Here is a 26585-nt window from a genome sequence, read left to right on the forward strand (position 1 = left end):
ATGAGCTTCACAACCAATCAGCCATATGCTCCAAAACCAACCAGCCATGTGCTTCACAACCAACTAGCCATATGCTTCATAACCAAGCAGCCATATGCTTCACAACTAACCAGCCATATGCTTCACAACCAACCAACCAAATACTTCATAACCAACCAGCTGTATGCTTCACAACCAATCAGCTGTATGCTTCACAATCAACCGTCTGTATGCTTAACACCTAACTAGCCATATGCTTCATAACCACCCAGCCATATGCTTCATAACCACCCAGCCATATGCTTCATAACCACCCAGCTATATGCTTCACAACCAACCTGCCATATGCTTTATAACCATCCAGCATATGCTTCACAACCAACCAGCCACAATCAACCATGTGTTTCACAACTGACAAGCCATGTGCTTCACAACTGATCAACCATGTGTTTCACAACCAACCAGCCATGTGCTCCACAACCAACCAGCCATGTGCTTCACAACTGATCAACCATGTGTTTCACAACCAACCAGCCATAATCAACCATGTGTTTCACAACTGACAAGCCATGTGCTTCACAACTGATCAACCATGTGTTTCACAACCAACCAGCCATGTGCTCCACAACCAACCAGCCATGTGCTTCACAACTGATCAACCATGTGTTTCACAACCAACCAGCCATAATCAACCATGTGTTTCACAACTGACAAGCCATGTGCTTCACAACTGATCAACCATGTGTTTCACAACCAACCAGCCATGTGCTCCACAACCAACCAGCCATGTGCTTCACAACTGATCAACCATGTGTTTCACAACCAACCAGCCATAATCAACCATGTGTTTCACAACTGACAAGCCATGTGCTTCACAACTGATCAACCATGTGTTTCACAACCAACCAGCCATGTGCTCCACAACCAACCAGCCATGTGCTTCACAACTGATCAACCATGTGTTTCACAACCAACCAGCCATGTGCTCCACAACCAACCAGCCATGTGCTTCACAACTGATCAACCATGTGTTTCACAACCAACCAGCCATGTGCTCCACAACCAACCAGCCATGTGCTTCACAACTGATCAACCATGTGTTTCACAACCAACCAGCCATGTGCTCCACAACCAACCAGCCATGTGCTTCACAACTGATCAACCATGTGTTTCACAACCAACCAGCCATAATCAACCATGTGTTTCACAACTGACAAGCCATGTGCTTCACAACTGATCAACCATGTGTTTCACAACCAACCAGCCATGTGCTCCACAACCAACCAGCCATGTGCTTCACAACTGATCAACCATGTGTTTCACAACCAACCAGCCATGTGCTCCACAACCAACCAGCCATGTGCTTCACAACTGATCAACCATGTGTTTCACAACCAACCAGCCATGTGCTCCACAACCAACCAGCCATGTGCTTCACAACTGATCAACCATGTGTTTCACAACCAACCAGCCATAATCAACCATGTGTTTCACAACTGACAAGCCATGTGCTTCACAACTGATCAACCATGTGTTTCACAACCAACCAGCCATGTGCTCCACAACCAACCAGCCATGTGCTTCACAACTGATCAACCATGTGTTTCACAACCAACCAGCCATGTGCTCCACAACCAACCAGCCATGTGCTTCACAACTGATCAACCATGTGTTTCACAACCAACCAGCCATAATCAACCATGTGTTTCACAACTGACAAGCCATGTGCTTCACAACTGATCAACCATGTGTTTCACAACCAACCAGCCATGTGCTCCACAACCAACCAGCCATGTGCTTCACAACTGATCAACCATGTGTTTCACAACCAACCAGCCATGTGCTCCACAACCAACCAGCCATGTGCTTCACAACTGATCAACCATGTGTTTCACAACCAACCAGCCATGTGCTCCACAACCAACCATGTGCTTCACAACTGATCAACCATGTGTTTCACAACCAACCAGCCATGTGCTCCACAACCAACCAGCCATGTGCTTCACAATCAACCTGCCCTATCATCTGACCAAGTCATGTGCTTCACAATCAACCAGCCATATGCTTCACAACCAACTAGCCATGTGCTCCAAAACCAACCAGCTATTTGCTCCAAAACCAGCCAGCCATGTGCTCCAAAACCAACCAGCCATGTGCATCACAATTGACCAACCTTGTACTTCACAACCAACCAGCCATTTGCTTCACAGTCAACCAGCTATGTGCATCACAACCAACCAACCATATGCTTCATAACCAACAAGCCATGTGCTTCAAACTGACCAACCTTGTACTTCACAATCAACCAGCCATATGCTTCACATTCAACCAGCCATGTGCTTCACAACCAACTAACCATATGCTTCACAACCATCTAGCCATGTGCTTCACAACTGACCAACCATATGCTTCACAACCAACCAGGTATGTGCTTCACAATTGACCAACCATGTGCTTCACAATTAACCAACCATGTGCTTCACAACCAACTAGCCATGTCCTATACAACCAACCAGTTATGTGCTTCACAACCAACAAGCCATTTGCTTCACAACTGACCAAACCCATGTGCTTCACAACCAACCAGCCATATGCTTCACAGCCGCTCAACCATGTGTTTCACAACTAACCAACCATGTGTTTAACAACTAACCACCCATATGCTTCACAACTGACCAACCATTTGCTTCACAGCCAACCAACCATGTGCTCCAAAACCAGCCATATGCTTCACAATCAACCTGCCATGTGCTTCACAACCAACTAACCATATATTTCACAACCAACCAGCCATGTGCTTCTTAACTGACCAAACCATTTGCTTCACAGCCAACAAGCCATGTTCTCCAAAACCAGCCATATGCTTCATAACCAAGCAGTCATGTGTTTCACAACTGACCAACCATGTGCTTCTTAACCAACCAGCCATATGCACCACAATCAACCTGCCATGTGCTTCACAACCAACTAACCATATCTTTCACAACCAACCAGCCATGTGCTTTGAACACACCAACCATGTGCTTCATAATCAACCAGCCATGTGCTTCATAACCGACCAACCATGTGCTTCACAATCAACCAAATTATGTGCTTCACAACCAAACAAACCATGTGCTTCACAACTGACCAGCCATGTGCTTTGCAACTGACCAAACCACGTACTTCACAACCAAACATGCATGTGTTTCTCAACTATCAAGCCATACGCTTCACAACAAACCAAACATGTGCTTCACAACCATCAAGACATGTGCTTCACAACCAACCACCCATATACATCACAACCAACCACTCATATGCTTCACATTCTTTTTACTATTCTGATACAAAGTTATAACCATCCATATACATTCCATCTTTTTCCAACCCCTTATAGATTTATATATCATTCTCTGCTATTCCCTTCCCAGTTACCCCTTTTAATTTGTATCATATATATGTAAAACTGTCCCCATTTGGCATTCCTTTCCATCAGTCTTACATTCCTGTCTTTCTACTGGAGCTATAGCACATTTTTCACTTTTTTTTTTTTGTCAACAATAGATGTTGACACACTATCTTCTAAAAACCCAACTTTGACTAAAGACTTAGTCCTCTGCTATTTAAAGTTTATATGACTTTACTACTCTCTTTTTATCAGGAGTAAATCCAGTTGTACCTCAGACAGGTGAAGGAATACTTCTGTTTCCACCATCATCAGTAAATGATATCCAAAAAGAGACTGTTTACAAGTTTTCTTCTCAAATATGTCTACACCTTGAGTATCATTCAGTGGACAGCTTTGAAGCCTGTTATGTCCACAGCTGCAGAAACATGCAGAGAGCAAAGGACTGATGATTTTTTCTTTTTTTTCATAGCCATCATATGTAAGTGAAAAGATATTAGACAAAAGGTAAGTCCATTATGAAAAGACTAACCTCTGTCCAAGGAGGTGTTAATGAAGTGTCATGGGAACTAGCACTCATCTGTGACTTAGGTGTCATCCTGAGAGAAGGGGAAGGTAACCAGGAAGTAAAGTTGTTAGTCAATCTAAGCTGTGATGTAGAAGTCATACCATGAGGCAATGTGATGATAGTAAGATGTGTGTGATATTACTGTTTACTGGGATGAATGTAGATTTAAGTTCCAGATATTGACACCTCCTTGCCCCCCAGAAAATTTGGCTGAGATAGCCAAAACCCTACGAGGCCCTCGCGGCATCCCAGGCACAGGACGGCGAGGACCAGCTGGTGAACCAGGAGAAATTGGTCCTCCAGGTTTGAATTCTATGATAATTTTTTACCTTGGTCTTTTTCTTGTTTTTCCTCACCCACAATAGCCTAGCTCCTTTACCAGTTAAGTTTGTTTACTTGCACCAAAATATTTAATATCATAAGTAACTGAAGTTGACCATTGTAAATTCTTGTTAACAGTAAAGTGGCTAGTCTACACTACAGTCTTCTTGTTCTATCCTGTGTTTACGAATGAACCCAACAACCTGGAAGTCTCCTTTCTACCAACCGTGGCACAGGCAGTGTGTCATCAGTAGCACGTGGAATGTTGCAATACTTATCGATGACAGCCTTCCATCTATTTTGGTCTTCTTATCTATTTCACCATCCACAGATTCCACTGACATGCTTCCCTTCCCAATCCATCCCTTGCTCAGCCCACCCTGTCAAGTGACGACAGAGGCGGCTAATGCTTGTTTCCCACAGACCGCATGGAGGAACTGAGCTGGGGGCTGCATGGCCCACCTGGCCCGCCGGGCCGGGCTCGAACAGGACGTCCTGGCCCTCCTGGCAAGCCAGGCAACCCAGGTACACACACTCCTCTCCTAATCTGTCACTCCCTCCCCACAATATATACATCTTGGCTGTTGTCTCACACCACAAAGTGTTATAGCAGGGTGAAGGACTTCCTAGTTTCACAGCTTACTCCTTCTAAGAAAAAGCAAAATTGCTTTTACATATTGGAATTCTGAACTCAGCATTTTCCCTATCTCTAACATAGTATCAGTAACTATGTATGCTTTCAAATTTGTTCACATTTTTTTTACACGAATATACTCTTTTTGATACATATTCTTAACGTCATCAACTCAAATCCTCTCAGATTAAGTGCAAACCAGTGACAAATGAGTACTTATGGCATCTGCTTTGTTCTAGAATGTTTAGACAGTAGTGTTACTGTCTACATAAAAAACACACAGATATTTCTTGTGAAAAATTTTTGGAAAATTAAAAACGGAAGGGGAGGATTTCCAGCTCCTCGTTCCCTCCCCTTTTAGTCGCCTTCTACGACATGCAAGGAATATGTGGGAAGTATTCTTTGGGAATACCTGGTTTAAAAAGCGAGATATACATAAGTATATGTATGTAAGTAGGAGAGATGGCCAGAGAGCGTTATTGGATTACATGTTAATTGATAGACGCACGAAAGAGAGACTTTTGGATGTTAATGTGTTGAGAGGTGCAACTGGAGGGATGTCTGATCATTATCTTGTGGAGGTGAACGTGAAGATTTGTAGAGGTTTTGAGAAAAGAAGAGAGAATGTTGGGGTGAAGAGAGTGGTGAGAGTAAGTGAGCTTGGGAAGGAGACTTGTGTGAGGAAGTACCAGGAGAGACTGAGTACAGAATGGAAAAAGGTGAGAATGAAGGAGCTAAGGGGAGTGGGGGAGGAATGGGATGTATTTAGGGAAGCAGTGATGGCTTGCACAAAAGATGCTTGTGGCATGAGAAGCGTGGGAGGTGGGCAGATTAGAAAGGGTAGTGAGTGGTGGGATGAAGAAGTAAGATTATTACTGAAAGAGAAGAGAGAGGCATTTGGACGATTTTTGCAGGGAAATAATGCAAATGAGTGGGAGATGTATAAAAGAAAGCGGCAGGAGGTCAAGAGAAAGGTGCAAGAGGTGAAAAAGAGAGCAAATGAGAGTTTGGGTGAGAGAGTATCATTAAATTTTAGGGAGAAGAAAAAGATGTTTTGGAAGGAGGTAAATAAAGTGCATAAGACAAGGGAAGAAATGGGAACTTCAGTGAAGGGGGCTAATGGGGAGGTGATAACAAGCAGTGGTGATGTGAGAAGGAGATGGAGTGAGTATTTTGAAGGTTTGTTGAATGTGTTTGATGATAGAGGGGCAGATATAGGGTGTTTTGGTTGAGGTGGTGTGCAAATTGAGAGGGTTAGGGAAAATGATTTGGTAAACAGAGAAGAGGTAGTAAAAGCTTTGCGGAAGATGAAAGCAAATATACATACCTATACATCTCAACGTATACATATATCTACACACACAGACATATACATATATACACATGTACTTAATTCATACTGTCTGCCTTTATTCATTCCCATCGTCACCCCGCCACACATGAAATAACAACTCCCCCCCCCTCATGTGCGCCTGGTAGCACTAGGAAAAGACAACAAAGGCCACATTCGTTCACACTCAGTCTCTAGCTATTATTTATAATGCACTGAAACCACAGCTCCAGGCCCCACAAAACTTTCCATGGTTTACCCAACGCTTCACATGCCCTGGTTCAATCCATTGATGGCAAGTCGACCCCAGTGTACCACATCGTTCCAATTCACTCTATTCCTTGCATGCCTTTCACCTTCCTGCATGTTTAGGCCCCAATCACTCAGAATCTTTTTCACTCCATCTTTCCACCTCCAATTTGGTCTCCCACTTCTTGTCCCTCCACCTCTGACACATATATCCTCTTTGTCAATCTTTCCTCACTTATTCTCTCCATGTGAACAAACCATTTCAAAACACCCTCTCCTGCTCTTTCAACCACACTCTTCTTTTTACCACACATTTCTCTTACCCTTTCATTACTTACTCAATCAAACCACCTCACACTGCATATTGTCCTCAAACATCTCATTTCCAGCACATCCATCCTCCTCTGCACAACTCTATCTATAGCTCACTCCTCACAACCATATCACATTGTTGGAACCACTGTTCCTTCAAACATATCTATTTTTGCTTTCCAAGATAACGTTCTCGACTTTCACACATTTTTCAAAGCTTCCAGAACTTTCGCCCCTGGCCTGACCCTATGACTCATTTCCACTTCCATGGTTCCATCTGCTACCAAATCCACTCCCAGATATCCAAAATGCTTCACATCCTCCAGTTTTTCTCCATTCAAACTTACCTACCAATTGACTTGTCCCTCAACCCTATTGTACCTAATGACCTTGCTCTTATTCACATTTACTCTCAGCTTTCTTCTTTCACACACTTTACCAAACTCAGTCACCAGCTTCTGCAGTTTCTCACCCGAATCAGCCACCAGCACTATATCATCAGCAAACAACAACTGACTCACTTCCCAAGCTCTCTCATCCACAACAGACAGCATACATGCCCCTCTTTCCAAAAGTCTTGCATTCACCTCCCTAACAACCCCATCCATAACCAAATTAAACAACCATGGAGACATCTCGCACCCCTGCCGCAGACCGACTCACTGAGAACCAATCGCTTTCCTCTCTTCCTATTCGTACACATGCCTTACATCCTCGATAAAAACTTTTCACTGCTTCCAATCACTTTCCTCTCTTCCTACTCTTACACATGCCTTACATCCTCGATAAAAACTTTTCACTGCTTCTAACAACTTGCCTCCCATACCATATATTCTTAATACCTTCCACAGAACATCTCTATCAACTCTATCATATGCCTTCTCTAGATCCATAAATGCTACATACAAATCCATTTCCTTTTCTAAGTATTTCTCACATACATTCTTCAAAGCAAACTCCTGATCTACACATCCTCTACCACTTCTTCAACCACACTGCTCTTCCCCAATCTGATGCTCTCTGTACATGCCTTCACCCTTTCAATCAGTACCCTCCCGTGTAATTTGCCAGGAATACTCAACAAACTTATACCTCTGTAATTTGAGCACTCACCTTTATCCCCTTTCCCTTTGTACAATGGCACTATGCATGCATTCCACCAATCCTCAGGCACCTCACCACCTTGTCTTATGCACTTTATTTACCTACTTCCAAAACATCTTTTTATTCTCCCTAAAATTTAATGATACTCTCTCACCCCAACTCTCATTTGCCCTCTTTTTCACCTCTTGCATCTTTCTCTTGACCTCCTGCCTCTTTAATACATCTCCCAGTCATTTGCATTATTTCCCTGCAAAACTCGTCCACATGTCTCTCTTCTGTTTCACTAATAATCTTACTTCTTCATCCCACCACTCTACCCTTTCTAATCTGCCCACCTCCCACGTTTCTTATGCCACAAGCATCTTTTGCGCAAGCCATCACTGCTTTCCTAAATACATCCCATTCCTCCCCCACTCCCTTTATGTCCTTTGTTCTCACCTTTTTCCATTCTGTACTCAGTCTCTCCTGGTACTTCCTCACACAAGTCTCCTTCCCAAGCTCACTTCCTCTCACCCCTCTCTTCACCCCAACATTCTCTCTTCTTTTCTGAAAACCTCTACAAATCTTCACCTTCACATCCACAAGATAATGATCAGACATCCCTCTAGTTGCCCCTCTCAGCACATTAACATCCAAAAGTCTCTCTTTCATGCGCCTGTCAATCAACACCAATCCAATAACGCTCTCTGGCCATCTCTCCTACTTACATACGTATACTTATGTATATCTCTTTTTAAACCAGGTATTCCCAATCACCAGTCCTTTTTCAGCGCATAAATCTATAAGCTCTTTACCATTTTCATTTACAACACTAAACACCCCATGTACACCAAATATTCCATCAACTGACACATTACTGACTTTGCATTTAAATCACCCATCACTATTACCCATTCTCGTGCATCAAAACTACTAACACACTCACTTGCTGCTCCCAAGACACTTGCCTCTCATGATCTTTCTTCTCATGCTCAGGTGCATATGCACCAATAATCACCCATCTCTCACCATCCACTTTCAGTTTTACTCATACCAATCTAGAGTTTACCTTCTTACACTCTATCACATACTCCCACCACTCCTGTTTAATGAGTAATGCTACTCCTTCCCTTGCTCTTGTCCTCTCACCAACCCCTGACTTTACTCCCAAGACATTCCTAAACCACTCTTCCTCTTTACCCTTGAGCTTCGTTTCACTCAGATTCAAAACATCCAGAGAGAATGAGTGATGAAAGATTGACAAAGAGGATATATGTGTCACAGGTGGAGGGAACAAGGAGAAGTGGGAGGCCAAACTGGAGGTGGAAGGATGGAGTGGAAAAGATTTTGAGCGATCGAGGCCTGAACATGCAGGAGGGTGAAAGGCTTGCAAGGAATGGAGTGAATTGGACCGATGTGGTATACCAGGGTCAACATGCCGTTCAATGGATTGAACCAGGGTATGTGAAGCTACTGGGGTAAACCATGGAAAGTTTTATGGGGCCTGAATGTGGAAAGGGAGCTGTGGTTTGGGTGCATTATACATGACAGCTAGAGATTGAGTGTGAACAAATGTGGCCTTTGTTGTCTTTTCCTAGCACTCCCTCACGAGCATGTGGGGGGAGGGGATTGTCATTTCATGTGCGACAGGGTGGTGACGGGAATGAATGAAGGCAGCAAGTAAGAATTATGTACATGTATATGTATGTATATGTCTGTGTATGTATATATATGTATATGTTGAAATGTATAGTTATGTATGTGTACGTGTGTGGACGTGTATGTATATGCAAATGTATGTGGGTGGGTTGGGCCATTCTTTCATCTGTTTCCTTGCAATACCTCACTAATGCGGGAGAGCGACAAAGTATAATAAATAAAATAATTGAATAAATATATTTCATTATTATTATTATTATTATTATTACACCCAACCGCCGTCTCCTGCGCCATTGAGGTGGCACAAGGAAACAGACAAGGAATGGCCCAACCTACCTACATACACACTTACATACATAACCTCCCACACACGCACACACACATATACATTCACCATATACACACACATACATACACAGACCTACATATAAACACACATGTACACATTCATACTTGCTGCCTCCATCCATTCCCATTGCCACCCTGCCACACGAAATAGCATTCCCCCTCCAGTATGTCCGTAATAGATAACATTTCATGAAATTTTCTCAAGTATTAATTTACTTAAGATTATTTTTCCAATATATTAAGGGCCCCACATGAGTCAGAACTAAATCATAACACTTATTTTTATTCATTTTTATTACTTTTAGGTAAAGCCTTTTATCTTGACCTTTGCCAACAAGAAATTTTGTGTGATTGAACCTTCATGATAGCTAATAAGTAGTCATGGATTAAATTGGAGTATATTTATTTCTGACTCAAGTTACCTAACTTTATCTCTAGTCATGCAGGACATTCTTACCTTCTAAAGTTACCTATCCCTGCTTCTGTTTATGCTGGTCTTTATCACAGACTAGAGTTACGTAACCTTACCTCTAGTCATACTGGACTCTATAACCATCTTAAGAGCCTTAATCTTACTTTTGCTCATGCTGAACTTAATTAAACACTAGAGGTACCTAACCTTACTTTTACTTATGCTGGACTTATTTCTGCTTACATTGGACTTTTAATACCAACTAGACTTTATTTCTGCTCATGCTGGACTTCATTATTTACTAGAGCTTTCCATCTGCTCATGCTGGACTTTAATTGTAACTAAAGTTATCTAATCTTACTCCTGCTCGTGCTAAACTTACTCACCTGGGGTGCCTAACTTGTTAAGTGCCCTTGTGTGTGTTTAAGAATTTTACATTCCCTGTACTGTAATCTAATGCATATAGAAGACTATAACTCATGTGTATCAGCCAAACCAATATTTAGATATTTTGAAAATATTTTCAGTGTTGCTACTGGGTCTTTTACAATAGAATGTATGGTGTTTTCTATTGAAAAAAGGTTAAAAGTGTTTTTCCCTTTGGTGTTTAAGTTTGCATGATGACTTTGATCAGTAAATCTCATCTGTCTTATACTTGGAGTCAACTTAGATAAACTTGATCTTTCTAATATCTGGGGTCTGCTTAGATTACTTAATCTTTCTAATACTTTGGGTCATCTGAGATGATGTTGATCTTTCTACTGCTTAGTTAGCTCAGATAACTTGATCTTTCTTATACAGGTCAGCTTAGATAAGCTTGATCTCTCTAATACTCATAGTCAGTTAGATAAACCCAATTTTTCTAATGTTGGGGTCAGCTCAGATACCTTGATCTTTCTTATATACTGTACTTGGGATCAGCTTGAATAGACTTAATCTTCCTGATACTTTGGTCACCTTAGATACATTGATCTTTCCTAGAGTTCGGTTTAGCTTGGATAAACGTGATCTTTCTAATACTTGGGGTCAACTTAGACAACTTGGTCTTTTACTTAGGGTTAGATGAGATTGTGTGTAACATCATTTTCTTTTCAATCACATTCTATGTACAAACTGTTCTGGAATACTTTCTTTTCTTTTTGGCAGGATCTGGCCAGTTCAGATTTTCCTTTCTAAATTCCCTCAGTCTAATGTTGTAAAAGCACGTTAAGATAAACTATAGTATGAAGTCTGTTGGGGATGAGAGAGCCTGGGAAGTGAGTCAGTTGTTGTTCGCTGATGATACAGCGCTGGTGGCTGATTCATGTGAGAAACTGCAGAAGCTGGTGACTGAGTTTGGTAAAGTGTGTGGAAGAAGAAAGTTAAGAGTAAATGTGAATAAGAGCAAGGTTATTAGGTACAGTAGGGTTGAGGGTCAAGTCAATTGGGAGGTAAGTTTGAATGGAGAAAAACTGGAGGAAGTGAAGTGTTTTAGATATCTGGGAGTGGATCTGTCAGCGGATGGAACCATGGAAGCGGAAGTGGATCATAGGGTGGGGGAGGGGGCGAAAATTTTGGGAGCCTTGAAAAATGTGTGGAAGTCGAGAACATTATCTCGGAAAGCAAAAATGGGTATGTTTGAAGGAATAGTGGTTCCAACAATGTTGTATGGTTGCGAGGCATGGGCTATGGATAGAGTTGTGCGCAGGAGGATGGATGTGCTGGAAATGAGATGTTTGAGGACAATGTGTGGTGTGAGGTGGTTTGATCGAGTAAGTAACGTAAGGGTAAGAGAGATGTGTGGAAATAAAAAGAGCGTGGTTGAGAGAGCAGAAGAGGGTGTTTTGAAATGGTTTGGGCACATGGAGAGAATGAGTGAGGAAAGATTGACCAAGAGGATATATGTGTCGGAGGTGGAGGGAACGAGGAGAAGAGGGAGACCAAATTGGAGGTGGAAAGATGGAGTGAAAAAGATTTTGTGTGATCGGGGCCTGAACATGCAGGAGGGTGTAAGGAGGGCAAGGAATAGAGTGAATTGGAGCGATGTGGTATACAGGGGTTGACGTGCTGTCAGTGGAGTGAATCAAGGCATGTGAGGCGTCTGGGGTGGACCATGGAAAGCTGTGTAGGTATGTATACACGTGTGTGGACATGTGTATGTACATGTGTATGGGGGGGGGGGTTGGGCCATTTCTTTCGTCTGTTTCCTTGCGCTACCTCGCAGACGCGGGAGACAGCGACAAAGTATAAAAAAAAAAAATATTTCATAAAAGATAATTGTCATTAAAACTTTGTTAGGAATAATAATTAACCTCATAAATAATGAATATTCCATAGTTACTTTCTGGAAGGAGTTCATTACATAAAATAGAAATATGAATCACTTTTGATGGAAAGTTATTGTGAGAAAAGAAGCAGTAAACATACTAGTGTTGATAAATATGCCTGAAATGCAGGACAAAATGTATGAGATACACTTGATAGTCTGAAATACTGTTAGTATTTGTTACCCATGGATATTACTGGTCGCAAAACTTTCAAAATTGTTGTAAATTCTTCTGGTTGACCCAAGTACAAGAAAAGATTTTTCTATAATTCATAAAAACTGAGTTCAGAAATGCTTATTTTATTCATATTTCTGTAATTACTTATTACACTTCTCTTGTCAGATTAAGTATAGCTGATAATTGTTAACCTCACTGAAAACATATAAAGTGTAAATCTTAAAGAATAATTAATTTACTGTGTATCTTAGCTTGCCACATGTTGGTGTAGACCAGGACATAACACTGGAATATATGCATCCTGACCATCATTAACTTTGAAGTTCAACCTGTGAAAACTCTTGTATATAAAGTTTGTAGCTAATAATCTTATTTCATGTACAATGTACTTTTTTGGTTGCTTTTGTAATATGTATAAAATATTGACTCTTTAATGTAAAAAACTATGAATCATGTCGAATTATTTTGCCAGCATGAATATCTGAATGATCTGAACAATGATGATACTTCAGAAACTCTGTAAAGTAGTTATTATATTTTTTCTGTGATGTGCTTTATGTATGGCAGGTATTCCCGGTTCACCTGGTGAAACGGGTCAGCGAGGCTACTCAGGCTATCCTGGAGCTGCTGGGCCCGCAGGGCCAACTGGTGAGCGAGGCCCACGGGGTTACAAAGGCGACAGGGGAAGCATGGGTGAGGGCAGAGACGGCAAGATTGGCCCAGCAGGAGAACCAGGTGTGTACAGTCTTTTTACATAACTTTTACATCAGCTGTCCAGCTACAGTGATGACCTTTCTAACAGGAAGGTCACCTGTTCCTATATGTGATGCATATTAGGCTTAGCTTCAATACTAATTATATACATTTGCATTGAAGTTGTTTTTACTATTTCAGATGGTAAGTGGGCATTAGTGAATTATATACTAGTTGATAGGGATGCAAAAGAGGTGCTTTTTTTTGTGAGCATGCTGAGAGGGTCAGCTGATGGGATGCTTGACCATTATTTGTAGGAAGCAAAGGTGATAACTGTGTAGGTTTTCATGTAGGAGGAAATTATATGAGTAAGAAGAGGGTGGCAAAAGTAAGTGAACTGGAAAACAGACTTGCGTAAAGAAATACCTGGAGAGGCTGAGTGTGGAATGACTAAAGGTAAGAGTAGATAAGGCTAAAAAGAGATGTGTATGGTCAGTGCTTACAAGAAAGGAGTGCAAGTGATTGGGAGATGTACATGATAATTGATGTAGAATTAAGTGTTTTGGAAGGAGGTTAATAATGTTAGAAAAATGAGCAATTAAATGGGAATATCAGTGAAGAGGGCAAATAGATAACTTGTAACAGGCATTGGTGAGTCTGTAAGACATGGGGCCTTAGGGATGAGTCAGTTATTGGCTGCTGATGATATATTACAGATTCATGTGAGAAACTGCACAAACTGGTGTTTGAGTTTGGGAGAGTGTGTGAAGGGAGAAAATTAAGAGTAAATATGAATAAAAGCAAATTAATAGCTTTAGCAGTGAATAGTCAGAGCTTAGTTGGAGTGAGAGTTAGCTTGGAGAGAATTTTAAGGAAGTAAAGCATTTGAAACACCTGGGAGTGGATATGGTAGCAAATGGAAAAATAGGAACTGAAGTAAGCCACAGGTTGGGTGAGGGGGCAAAGGTCTTGGGTGCATTGAGGAATATGTGGAAAGAGAAGTTACGGTCCTAAAGGGCAGAGATGGTTATGTTTACTGGTTTAGTTGTTCTGTCAGTGCCATATGGATGTGTAATGTGAACCTAATGCAAAAGTGTGAATAAGCTGGAAATGAAATGTTTGAGGATTATATGTGGTATGAGGAGGGTTTATCTAATGAGAAATGATAGGGTAACAGAGAGGTACAGTAGTAAGAGGAGTACGTATGAGAAAACTACAGGGCATGTGCTGAAATGTTTTGAACATATGGAGAGGATAAGTGATAGAAGGATGGCTAAAAGAGTATACATGTCAAAAGTGGAGGGAATAGGAAAAAGGGGGAATCAAGGGGGAGGTGGAAGGGTGGAGTAAAAGATGCTCAGAAGGCTCTGGGCATGAACATGCAGGAGGATGAGAAGCATGGAAGGGATAGAACAAATTGGAGCAATGTAGATTACAGGGGACAACATGCTGTCAGTGGGCTGAAGCATAAAGGCAAAACCATAGAAAGGTCTCTGAGGCTTAGTTGTAGACAAGGGCTTTGGTTTCAGTGTTTCTGTTTCTGGCGCTACCTTGTTTATGCAGGAAATGGCAAAATGTGCGGACTGAACCAGGGCATGTGAAATGTCTGGGGTAAACCTTGGAAAGGTCTGTGGGGGCCTGGATGTGGACAGGGAGCTGTGGTTTTGGTGCATTACACATGACAGCTGGAGACTTGAGTGTTAACGAATGTGGCCTTTTCTGTCAGTATACCTGATGGTACCTCGCTGAAGCAAGGGGTAGGGATGCTGTTTCCTGTAGGGCTGGGTTGTACCAGGAATGGATAAAGGCAAGCAAGTATGAATATGTACATGTGTATATATGTATATGTCTGTTTATGTATGTGTTATAATGTATGTGTATGTATAGGTTGAAATGTATATGTATGTATATGTGTGTGTGTGGGCGTTTATGTATATACATGGTATGTGGATGGGTTGGGCCATTTCTCGTCTGTTTCCTTGTGCTACCTCGCTAACGCAGAAGACAGCAGTTAAGTATAATAAATAAAATAATGTATATAAAGGTATATGTTGACGCTGTCTCCCGCGTTTGCGAGGTAGCGTAAGGAAACAGACGAAAGAAATGGCCCAACCCACCCCCATACACATGTATATACATACGTCCACACACGCAAATATACATACCTACACAGCTTTCCATGGTTTATCCCAGACGCTTCACATGCCCTGATTCAATCTACTGACAGCACGTCAACCCTGGTATACCACATCAATCCAATTCACTCTATTCCTTGCCCTCCTTTCACCCTCCTGCATGTTCAGGCCCCGATCACACAAAATCTTTTTCACTCCATCTTTCCACCTCCAATTTGGTCTCCCTCTTCTCCTCGTTCCCTCCACCTCCGACACACATATATCCTCTTGGTCAATCTTTCCTCACTCATTCTCTCCATGTGCCCAAACCATTTCAAAACACCCTCTTCTGCTCTCTCAACCATGCTCTTTTTATTTCCAAACATCTCTCTTACCCTTACCTTACTTACTCGATCAAACCACCTCACACCACACATTGTCCTCAAACATCTCATTTCCAGCACATCCATCCTCCTGCGCACAACTCTATCCATAGCCCACGCCTCGCAACCATACAACATTGTTGGAACCACTATTCCTTCAAACATACCCATTTTTGCTTTCCAAGATAATGTTCTCGACTTTCACACATTTTTCAAGGCTCCCAGGATTTTCGCCCCCTCCCCCACCCTATGATCCACTTCTGCTTCCATGGTTCCATCTGCTGCCAGATCCACTCCCAGATATCTAAAACACTTTACTTCCTCCAGTTTTTCTCCATTCAAACTTACCTCCCAATTAACTTGACCCTCAACCCTACTGTACCTAATAACCTTGCTCTTATTCACATTTACTCTTAACTTTCTTCTTTCACACACTTTACCAAACTCAGTCACCAGCCTCTGCAGTTTCTCACATGAATCTGCCACCAGCGCTGTATCATCAGCGAACAACAACTGACTCACTTCCCAAGCTCTCTCATCCACAACAGACTTCATACTTGCCCCTCTTTCCAAAACTCTTGCATTTACCTCCCTAACAACCCCATCCATAAACAAATTAAACAACCATGGAGACATCACACACCCCTGCCGCAAACCTACATTCACTGAGAACCAATCACTTTCCTCTCTTCCTACACGTACACATGCCTTACATCCTTGATAAAAACTTTTCACTGCTTCTAACAACTTGCCTCCCACACCATATATTCTTAATACCTTCCACAGAGCATCTCTATCAACTCTGTCATATGCCTTCTCCAGATCCGTAAATGCTACATACAAATCCATTTGCTTTTCTAAGTATTTCTCACATACATTCTTCAAAGCAAACACCTGATCCACACATCCTTTACCACTTCTGAAACCACACTGCTCTTCCCCAATCTGATGCTCTGTACATGCCTTCACCCTCTCAATCAATACCCTCCCATATAATTTGCCAGGAATACTCAACAAACTTATACCTCTGTAATTTGAGCACTCACTCTTATCCCCTTTGCCTTTGTACAATGGCACTATGCACGCATTCCGCCAATCCTCAGGCACCTCACCATGAGTCATACATACATTAAATAACCTTACCAACCAGTCAATAATACAGTCACCCCCTTTTTTAATAAATTCCACTGCAATACCATCCAAACCTGCTGCCTTGCTGGCTTTAATCTTCCGCAAAGCTTTTACTACCTCTTCTCTGTTTACCAAATCATTTTCCCTAACCCTCTCACTTTGCACACCACCTCGACCAAAACATCCTATATCTGCCACTCTATCATCAAACACATTCAACAAACCTTCAAAATACTCACTCCATCTCCTTCTCACATCACCACTACTTGTTATCACCTCCCCACTTGCGCCCTTCACTGAAGTTCCCATTTGCTCCCTTGTCTTATGCACTTTATTTACCTCCTTCCAGAACATCTTTTTATTCTCCCTAAAATTTAATGATACTCTCTCACCCCAACTCTCATTTGCCCTCTTTTTCACCTCTTGCACCTTTCTCTTGACCTCCTGTCTCTTTCTTTTATACATCTCCCACTCAATTGCATTTTTTCCCTGCAAAAATCGTCCAAATGCCTCTCTTTTCTCATTCACTAATAATCTTACTTCTTCATCCCACCACTCACTACCCTTTCTAATCAACCCACCTCCCACTCTTCTCATGCCACAAGCATCTTTTGCGCAATCCATCACTGATTCCCTAAATACATCCCATTCCTCCCCCACTCCCCTTACTTCCATTATTCTCACCTTTTTCCATTCTGTACTCAGTCTCTCCTGGTACTTCCTAACACAAGTCTCCTTCCCAAGCTCACTTACTCTCACCACCCTCTTCACCCTAACATTCACTCTTCTTTTTTGAAAACCCATACAAATCTTCACCTTAGCCTCCACAAGATAATGATCAGACATCCCTCCAGTTGCACCTCTCAGCACATTAACATCCAAAAGTCTCTCTCGCGCGCCTGTCAATTAACACATAATCCAATAACGCTCTCTGGCCATCTCTCCTACTTACATACGTATACTTATGTATATCTCGCTTTTTAAACCAGGTATTCCCAATCACCAATCCTTTTTCAGCACATAAATCTACAAGCTCTTCACCATTTCCATTTACAACACTGAACACCCCATGTATACCAATTATTCCATCAACTGCCACATTACTCACCTTTGCATTCAAATCACCCATCACTATAACCCGGTCTCGTGCATCAAAACCACTAACACACTCATTCAGCTGCTCCCAAAACACTTGCCTCTCATGATATTTCTTCTCATGCCCAGGTGCATATGCACCAATAATCACCCATCTCTCTCCATCAACTTTCAGTTTTACCCATATTAATCTAGAATTTACTTTCTTACATTCTATCACATACTCCCACAACTCCTGTTTCAGGAGTACTGCTACTCCTTCCCTTGCTCTTGTCCTCTCACTAACCCCTGACTTTACTCTCAAGACATTCCCAAACCACTCTTCCCCTTTACCCTTGAGCTTCGTTTCACTCAGAGCCAAAACGTCCAGGTTCCTTTCCTCAAACATACTACCTATCTCTCCTTTTTTCACATCTTGGTTACATCCACACACATTTAGACACCCCAGTCTGAGCCTTCGAGGAGGATGAGCACTCCCCGCGTGACTCCTTCTTCTGTTTCCCATTTTAGAAAGTTAAAAAATACAAGGAGGGAAGGATTTCTGGCCCCCCGCTCCCGTCCCCTCTAGTCGCCTTCTACGACACACGAGGAATGCGTGGGAAGTATTCTTTCACCCTTATCCCCAGGGATAATATATATATATATATATACAAGGAGAACAAGGAGAAGAGGGAGACCAAATTGGAGGTGGAAAGATGGAGTGAAAAAGATTTTGTGTGATCGGGGCCTGAACATGCAGGAGGGTGAAAGGAGGGCAAGGAATAGAGTGAATTGGAGCGATGTGGTATACTGGGGCTGACGTGCTGTCAGTGGATTGAATCAAGGCATGTGAAGCGTCTGGGGTAAACCATGGAAAGCTGTGTAGGTATGTATATTTGCGTGTGTGGACTTATGTATATACATGTGTATGGGGGGGGGTGGTTGGGCCATTTCTTTTGTCTGTTTCCTTGCGCTACCTCGCAAACGCGGGAGACAGCGACAAAGTATAAAAAAAAAAAAAAAAATATATACATACATATATATATATATATATATATATATATATATATATATATATATATATATATGGTATACATGGGGTGTTCAGTGTTGTAAATGGAAATGGTGAAGAGCTTGTAGATTTATGTGCTGAAAAAGGACTGGTGATTGGGAATACCTGGTTTAAAAAGCGAGATATACATAAGTATACGTATGTAAGTAGGAGAGATGGCCAGAGAGCGTTATTGGATTACGTGTTAACTGACAGGCGCACGAAAGAGAGACTTTTGGATGTTAATGTGCTGAGAGGTGCAACTGGAGGGATGTCTGATCATTATCTTGTGGAGGCTAAGGTGAAGATTTGTATGGGTTTTCAGAAAAGAAGAGTGAATGTTGGGGTGAAGAGGGTGGTGAGAGTAAGTGAGCTTGGGAAGAAGACTTGTGTTAGGAAGTACCAGGAGAGACTGAGTACAGAATGGAAAAAGGTGAGAACAATGGAAGTAAGGGGAGTGGGGGAGGAATGGGATGTATTTAGGGAATCAGTGATGGATTGCGCCAAAGATGCTTGTGGCATGAGAAGAGTGGGAGGTGGGTTGATTAGAAAGGGTAGTGAGTGGTGGGATGAAGAAGTAAGAGTATTAGTGAAAGAGAAGAGAGAGGCATTTGGACGATTTTTGCAGGGAAAAAATGCAACTGAGTGGGAGATGTATAAAAGAAAGAGGCAGGAGGTCAAGAGAAAGGTGCAAGAGGTGAAAAAAAGGGCAAATGAGAGTTGGGGTGAGAGAGTATCATTAAATTTTAGGGAGAATAAAAAGATGTTCTGGAAGGAGGTAAATAAAGTGCGTAAGACAAGGGAGCAAATGAGAACTTCAGTGAAGGGCGCAAATGGGGAGGTGATAACAAGTAGTGATGATGTGAAAAGGAGATGGAGTGAGTATTTTGAAGGTTTGTTGAATGTGTTTGATGATAGAGTGGCAGATATAGGGTGTTTTGGTCGAGGTGGTGTGCAAAGTGAGAGGGTTAGGGAAAATGATTTGGTAAACAGAGAAGAGGTAGTAAAAGCTTTTCGGAAGATGAAAGCCAGCAAGGCAGCAGGTTTGGATGGTATTGCAGTGGAATTTATTAAAAAAGGGGGTGACTGTATTATTGACTAGTTGGTAAGGTTATTTAATGTATGTATGACTCATGGTGAGGTGCCTGAGGATTGGCGGAATGCGTGCATAGTGCCATTGTACAAAGGCAAAGGGGATAAGAGTGAGTGCTCAAATTAAAGAGGTATAAGTTTGTTGAGTATTCCTGGTAAATTATATGGGAGGGTATTGATTGAGAGGGTGAAGGCATGTACAGAGCATCAGATTGGGGAAGAGCAGTGTGGTTTCAGAAGTGGTAGAGGATGTGTGGATCAGGTGTTTGCTTTGAAGAATGTATGTGAGAAATACTTAGAAAAGCAAATGGATTTGTATGTAGCATTTATGGATCTGGAGAAGGCATATGATAGAGTTGATAGAGATGCTCTGTGGAAGGTATTAAGAATATATGGTGTGGGAGGCAAGTTGTTAGAAGCAGTGAAAAGTTTTTATCGAGGATGTAAGGCATGTGTACGTGTAGGAAGAGAGGAAAGTGATTGGTTCTCAGTGAATGTAGGTTTGCGGCAGGGGTGTGTGATGTCTCCATGGTTGTTTAATTTGTTTATGGATGGGGTTGTTAGGGAGGTAAATGCAAGAGTTTTGGAAAGAGGGGCAAGTATGCAGTCTGTTAGGGATGAGAGAGCTTGGGAAGTGAGTCAGTTGTTGTTCGCTGATGATACAGTGCTGGTGGCTGATTCATGTGAGAAACTGCAGAAGCTGGTGACTGAGTTTGGTAAAGTGTGTGGAAGAAGAAAGTTAAGAGTAAATGTGAATAAGAGCAAGGTTATTAGGTACAGTAGGGTTGAGGGTCAAGTCAATTGGGAGGTGAGTTTGAATGGAGAAAAACTGGAGGAAGTGAAGTGTTTTAGATATCTGGGAGTGGATCTGGCAGCGGATGGAACCATGGAAGCGGAAGTGGATCATAGGGTGGGGGAGGGGGCGAAAATTCTGGGGGCCTTGAAGAATGTGGGGAAGTCGAGAACATTATCTCGGAAAGCAAAAATGGGTATGTATGAAGGAATAGTGGTTCCAACAATGTTGTATGGTTGCGAGGCGTGGGCTATGGATAGAGTTGTGCGCAGGAGGATGGAGGTGCTGGAAATGAGATGTTTGAGGACAATGTGTGGTGTGAGGTGGTTTGATCGAGTGAGTAACGTAAGGGTAAGAGAGATGTGTGGAAATAAAAAGAGCGTGGTTGAGAGAGCAGAAGAGGGTGTTTTGAAGTGGTTTGGGCACATGGAGAGGATGAGTGAGGAAAGATTGACCAAGAGGATATATGTGTCGGAGGTGGAGGGAACAAGGAGAAGAGGGAGACCAAATTGGAGGTGGAAAGATGGAGTGAAAAAGATTTTGTGTGATCGGGGCCTGAACATGCAGGAGGGTGAAAGGAGGGCAAGGAATAGAGTGAATTGGAGCGATGTGGTATACCGGGGTTGACGTGATGTCAGTGGATTGAATCAAGGCATGTGAAGTGTCTGGGGTAAGCCATGGAAAGCTGTGTAGGTATGTATATTTGCGTGTGTGGACGTATGTATATACATGTGTATGGGGGGAGTTGGGCCATTTCATTTCGTCTGTTTCCTTGCGCTACCTCGCAAACGCGGGAGACAGCGACAAAGTATAATAAAAAAAAAAAAAGAAAAAAAAAAATGACTCATGGTGAGGTGCCTGAGGATTGGCGGAATGCGTGCATAGTGCCATTGTACAAAGGCAAAGGGGATAAGAGTGAGTGCTCAAATTTCAGAGGTATAAGTTTGTTGAGTATTCCTGGTAAATTATATGGGAGGGTATTGACTGAGAGGGTGAAGGCATGTACAGAGCATCAGATTGGGGAAGAGCAGTTTGGTTTCAGAAGTGGTAGAGGATGTGTGGATCAGGTGTTTGCTTTGAAAAATGTATGTGAGAAATACTTAGAAAAGCAAATGGATTTGTATGTAGCATTTATGGATCTGGAGAAGGCATATGATAGAGTTGATAGAGATGCTCTGTGGAAGGTATTAAGAGTATATGGTGTGGGAGGCAAGTTGTTAGAAGCAGTGAAAAGTTTTTATCGAGGATGTAAGGCATGTGTACGTGTAGGAAGAGAGGAAAGTGATTGGTTCTCAGTGAATGTAGGTTTGCGGCAAGGGTGTGTGATGTCTCCATGGTTGTTTAATTTGTTTATGGATGGGGTTGTTAGGGAGGTGAATGCAAGAGTTTTGGAAATAGGGGCAAGTATGAAGTCTGTTGTGGATGAGAGAGCTTGGGAAGTGAGTCAGTTGTTGTTCGCTGATGATACAGCGCTGGTGGCTGATTCATGTGAGAAACTGCAGAAGCTGGTGACTGAGTTTGGTAAAGTGTGTGAAAGAAGAAAGTTAAGAGTAAATGTGAATAAGAACAAGGTTATTAGGTACAGTAGGGTTGAGGGTCAAGTCAATTGGGAGGTAAGTTTGAATGGAGAAAAACTGCAGGAAGTAAAGTGTTTTAGATATCTGGGAGTGGATCTGGCAGCGGATGGAACCATGAAAGCGGAAGTGGATCATAGGGTGGGGCAGGGGGCGAAAATCCTGGGAGCCTTGAAGAATGTGTGGAAGTCGAGAACATTATCTCGGAAAGCAAAAATGGGTATGTTTGAAGGAATGGTGGTTCCAACAATGTTGTATGGTTGCGAGGCGTGGGCTATGGATAGAGTTGTGCGCAGGAGGGTGGATGTGCTGGAAATGAGATGTTTGAGGACAATGTGTGGTGTGAGGTGGTTTGATCGAGTAAGTAACGTAAGGGTAAGAGAGATGTGTGGAAATAAAAAGAGCGTGGTTGAGAGAGCAGAAGAGGGTGTTTTGAAATGGTTTGGGCACATGGAGAGAATGAGTGAGGATAGATTGACCAAGAGGATATATGTGTCGGAGGTGGAGGGAACGAGGAGAAGTGGAAGACCAAATTGGAGGTGGAAAGATGGAGTGAAAAAGATTTTGTGTCATCGGGGCCAGAACATGCAGGAGGGTGAAAGGAGAACAAGGAATAGAGTGAATTGGATCAATGTGGTATACCGGGGTTGACATGCTGTGAGTGGATTGAATCAGGGCATGTGAAGCGTCTGGGGTAAACCATGGAAAGCTGTGTAGGTATGTATATTTGCGTGTGTGGACGTGTATGTATATACATGTGTATGGGGGTGGGTTGGGCCATTTCTTTCGTCTGTTTCCTTGCGCTACCTCGCAAACGCGGGAGACAGCGACAAAGCAAAAAAAAAAAAACATATATATATATATATATATATATACATACACATACATACGCACATATACACACACACACACACATATATATACCATACAGCATTGTTGGAACCACTATTCCTTCAAACATACCCATTATTGCTTTCTGAGATATATATAGAAACCCTCCCCTCCTTGTATTATAACTTTCTAAAAGGGGAAACAAGAAGGAGCCATGCTGGGAGTGATTATCCTCCTCGAAGGCTCAGATTGGGGTGTCTAAATGTCTGCAGATGTGAACAAGATGAGAAAAAAGGAGAAATAGGTAGTATGTTTGAGGAAAGGAAACTGGATGTTTTGGCTCTAAGTGAAACAAAGCTCAGGGGTAAAGGGGAAGTGTAGTTTGGGAATGTCTTGGGAGTAAAGTCAGGGGTTAGTGAGAGGGCAAGAGCAAGGGAAGGAGTAGCACTACTCTTTAAACAGGAGTATTGGGAGTATGTGATAGAGTGTAAGAAAGTAAACTCTAGATTGATATGGGTAAAACTGGAAGTGGATGGAGAGAGATGGATGATTATTGGTGCATATGCACCTGGGCAAAAGAAGAAAGATCATGAGAGGCAAGTGTTTTGGGAGCAGCTGAGTGAGTCTGTTAGTAGTTTTGATGCATGAGACCGGGTAATAGTGATGGGTGATTTGAATGCAAAGGTGAGTAATGTGGCAGTTGAGGGAATAATTGGTGTACATGGGGTGTTCAGTGTTGTAAGTGGAAATGGTAAAGAGCTTGTAGATTTATGTTTTGAAAAGGGACTGGTGATTGGGAATACCTGGTTTAAAAAGGGAGATATTCATATGTATGTAAGTAGAAGAGATGGCCAGAAAGCATTATTAGATTACGTGTTAAATGATAGGCGCGTGAAAGAGAGACTTTTGGATGTTGATGTGCTGAGAGGTGCAACTGGAGGGATGTCTGATCATTATCTTGTGAAGGTGAAGATTTGTAGAGGTTTTCAGAAAAGAAGAGAGAATGTTGGGGTAAAGAGAGTGGTGAGAGTAAGTGAGCTTGGGAAGGAGACTTGTGTGAGGAAGTACCAGGAGAGACTGAGTAGAGAATGGAAAAAGGTGAGACCAAAGGACGTAAGGGGAGTGGGGGAGGAATGTGATGTATTTAGGGAAGCAGTGATGGCTTGTGCAAAAGATGCTTGTGGCATGAGAAGTGTGGGGGTGGGCAGATTAGAAAGGGTAGTGAGTGGTGGGATGAAGAAGTAAGATTATTAGTGCAAAAGAAGAGAGAGGCATTTGGACGATTTTTGCAGGGAAATAATGCAAATGAGTGGGAGATGTATAAAAGAAAGAGACAGGAGGTCAAGAGAAAGATGCAAGAGGCAAAAAAAAAGGGCAAATGAGAGTTGGGATGAGAGAGTATCATTAAATTTTAGGGAGAATAAATAGATGTTTTGGAAGGAGGTAAATAAAGTGCGTAAGACAAGGGAACAAATGGGAACATCATTTAAGGGGGCTAAGGGGAAGGTGATAACAAGTAGTGGTGATGTGAGAAGGAGGTGGAGTGAGTATTTTGAAGGTTTGTTGGATGTGTTTGATGATAGAGTGGCAAATATAGGGTGTTTTGGTCAATGTTGTGTGCAAAGTTAGAGGGATAGGGAGAATGATTTGGTAAACAGACATAAGGGACTAAAAGCTTTGCGGAAGATGAAAGCTGGCAAGGCAGCGGGTTTAGAAGGTATTGCAGTGGAATTTATTAAAAAAGGTGGTGACTGTATTGTTGACTGGTTGGTAAGGTTATTTAATGTATGTATGACTCATGGTGAGGTGCCTGAGGACTGGCAGAATGCTTGCAGAGTGCCGTTGTACAAAGGCAAAGGGGATAAGAGTGAGTGCTCAAATTACAGAGGTATAAGGTTATTGAGTATTCCTGGGAAATTATATGGGAGGGTTTTGATTGAGAGGGTGAAGGCATGTACAGAGCATCAGATTGGGGAAGAGCAGTGTGGTTTCAGAAGTGGTAGAGGATGTGTGGATTAGGTGTTTGCTTTGAAAATTGTATGTGAGAAATACTTAGAAAAGCAAATGGATTTGTATGTAGCATTTATGGATCTGGAAAAGGCATTTGATAGAGATGCTTTGTGGAAGATATTAAGAGTATATGGTGTGGGAGGTACATTGTTAGAAGCAGTGAAAAGTTTTTATCAATGATGTAAGGCATGTGTACGTGAAGGAAAAGAAGAAAGTGATTGGTTGTCTGTGAATGTTGGTTTGCAGCAGGGGTTCATGATGTCTCCATGGCTGTTTAATTTGTTTATGGATGGGGTTGTTAGGGAGGTAAATGGAAGAGTCTTAGAAAGAGGGGCAAGTGTGCAGTCTGTTGTGGATGAGAGAGCTTGGGAAGTGTATCAGTTGTTGTTCGCTGATGATATAGTGCTGGTGGCTGATTTGTGTGAGAAACTGCAGAAGCTGGTGACTCAGTTTGGTAAAGTGTGTGAAAGAAGAAAGCTGAGAGTAAATGTGAATAAGAGCAAGGTTATTAGGTACAGCAGGGTTGAGGGACAAGTCAATTGGGAGGTAAGTTTGAATGGAGAAAAACTGGAGGAAGTGCGAGAAATACTGGAGGAAGTGAAGTGTTTTAGATATCTGGGAGAGGATTTGGCAGCGGATAGAACCATGGAAGCGGAAGTGAATCATAGGGTGGGGGAGGAGGCGAAAGTTTTGGGAGAGTTGAAAAATGCGTGGAAGTCGAGAACGTTATCTTGGAAAGCAAAAATGGGTAAGTTTGAAGGAATAGTGGTTCCAAAAATGTTATACAGTTGTGAGGCATGGGCTATAGATAGAGTTGTGCGGAGTAGGGTGGATGTGCTGGAAATGAGATGTTTGAGGACAATATGTGGTGTGAGGTGGTTTGATTGTGTGGTGGGGTGGCGGCGGGAGTGAATAAGGGCAGACAGTATGAATTATGTACATGTGTATATATGTATATGTCTGTGTGTGTATATATATGTATACGTTGAGATGTATAGATATGTATAGGTGCTGTGTGTGGATGTGTATGTATATACATATCTATGTGGGTGGGTTGGGCCATTCTTTTGTCT

The 26585-nt window shown here is 42.2% G+C and overlaps 1 protein-coding gene across 1 annotated transcript in view; it reads left to right on the plus strand.

The window, feature by feature from the left end:
- Positions 1–26585, plus strand: part of LOC139749883 (uncharacterized) — a 293444-nt gene that overhangs the window by 263722 nt on the left and 3137 nt on the right. The window contains 2 exon segments of the mRNA XM_071664262.1: positions 4137–4238; positions 13334–13501. Coding sequence (XP_071520363.1) covers positions 4137–4238; positions 13334–13501 — 270 coding nt within the window.

This window comes from Panulirus ornatus, chromosome 8 (assembly GCF_036320965.1).
Source record: "Panulirus ornatus isolate Po-2019 chromosome 8, ASM3632096v1, whole genome shotgun sequence".
NCBI classification, from domain to species: Eukaryota; Metazoa; Arthropoda; class Malacostraca; order Decapoda; family Palinuridae; genus Panulirus; species Panulirus ornatus.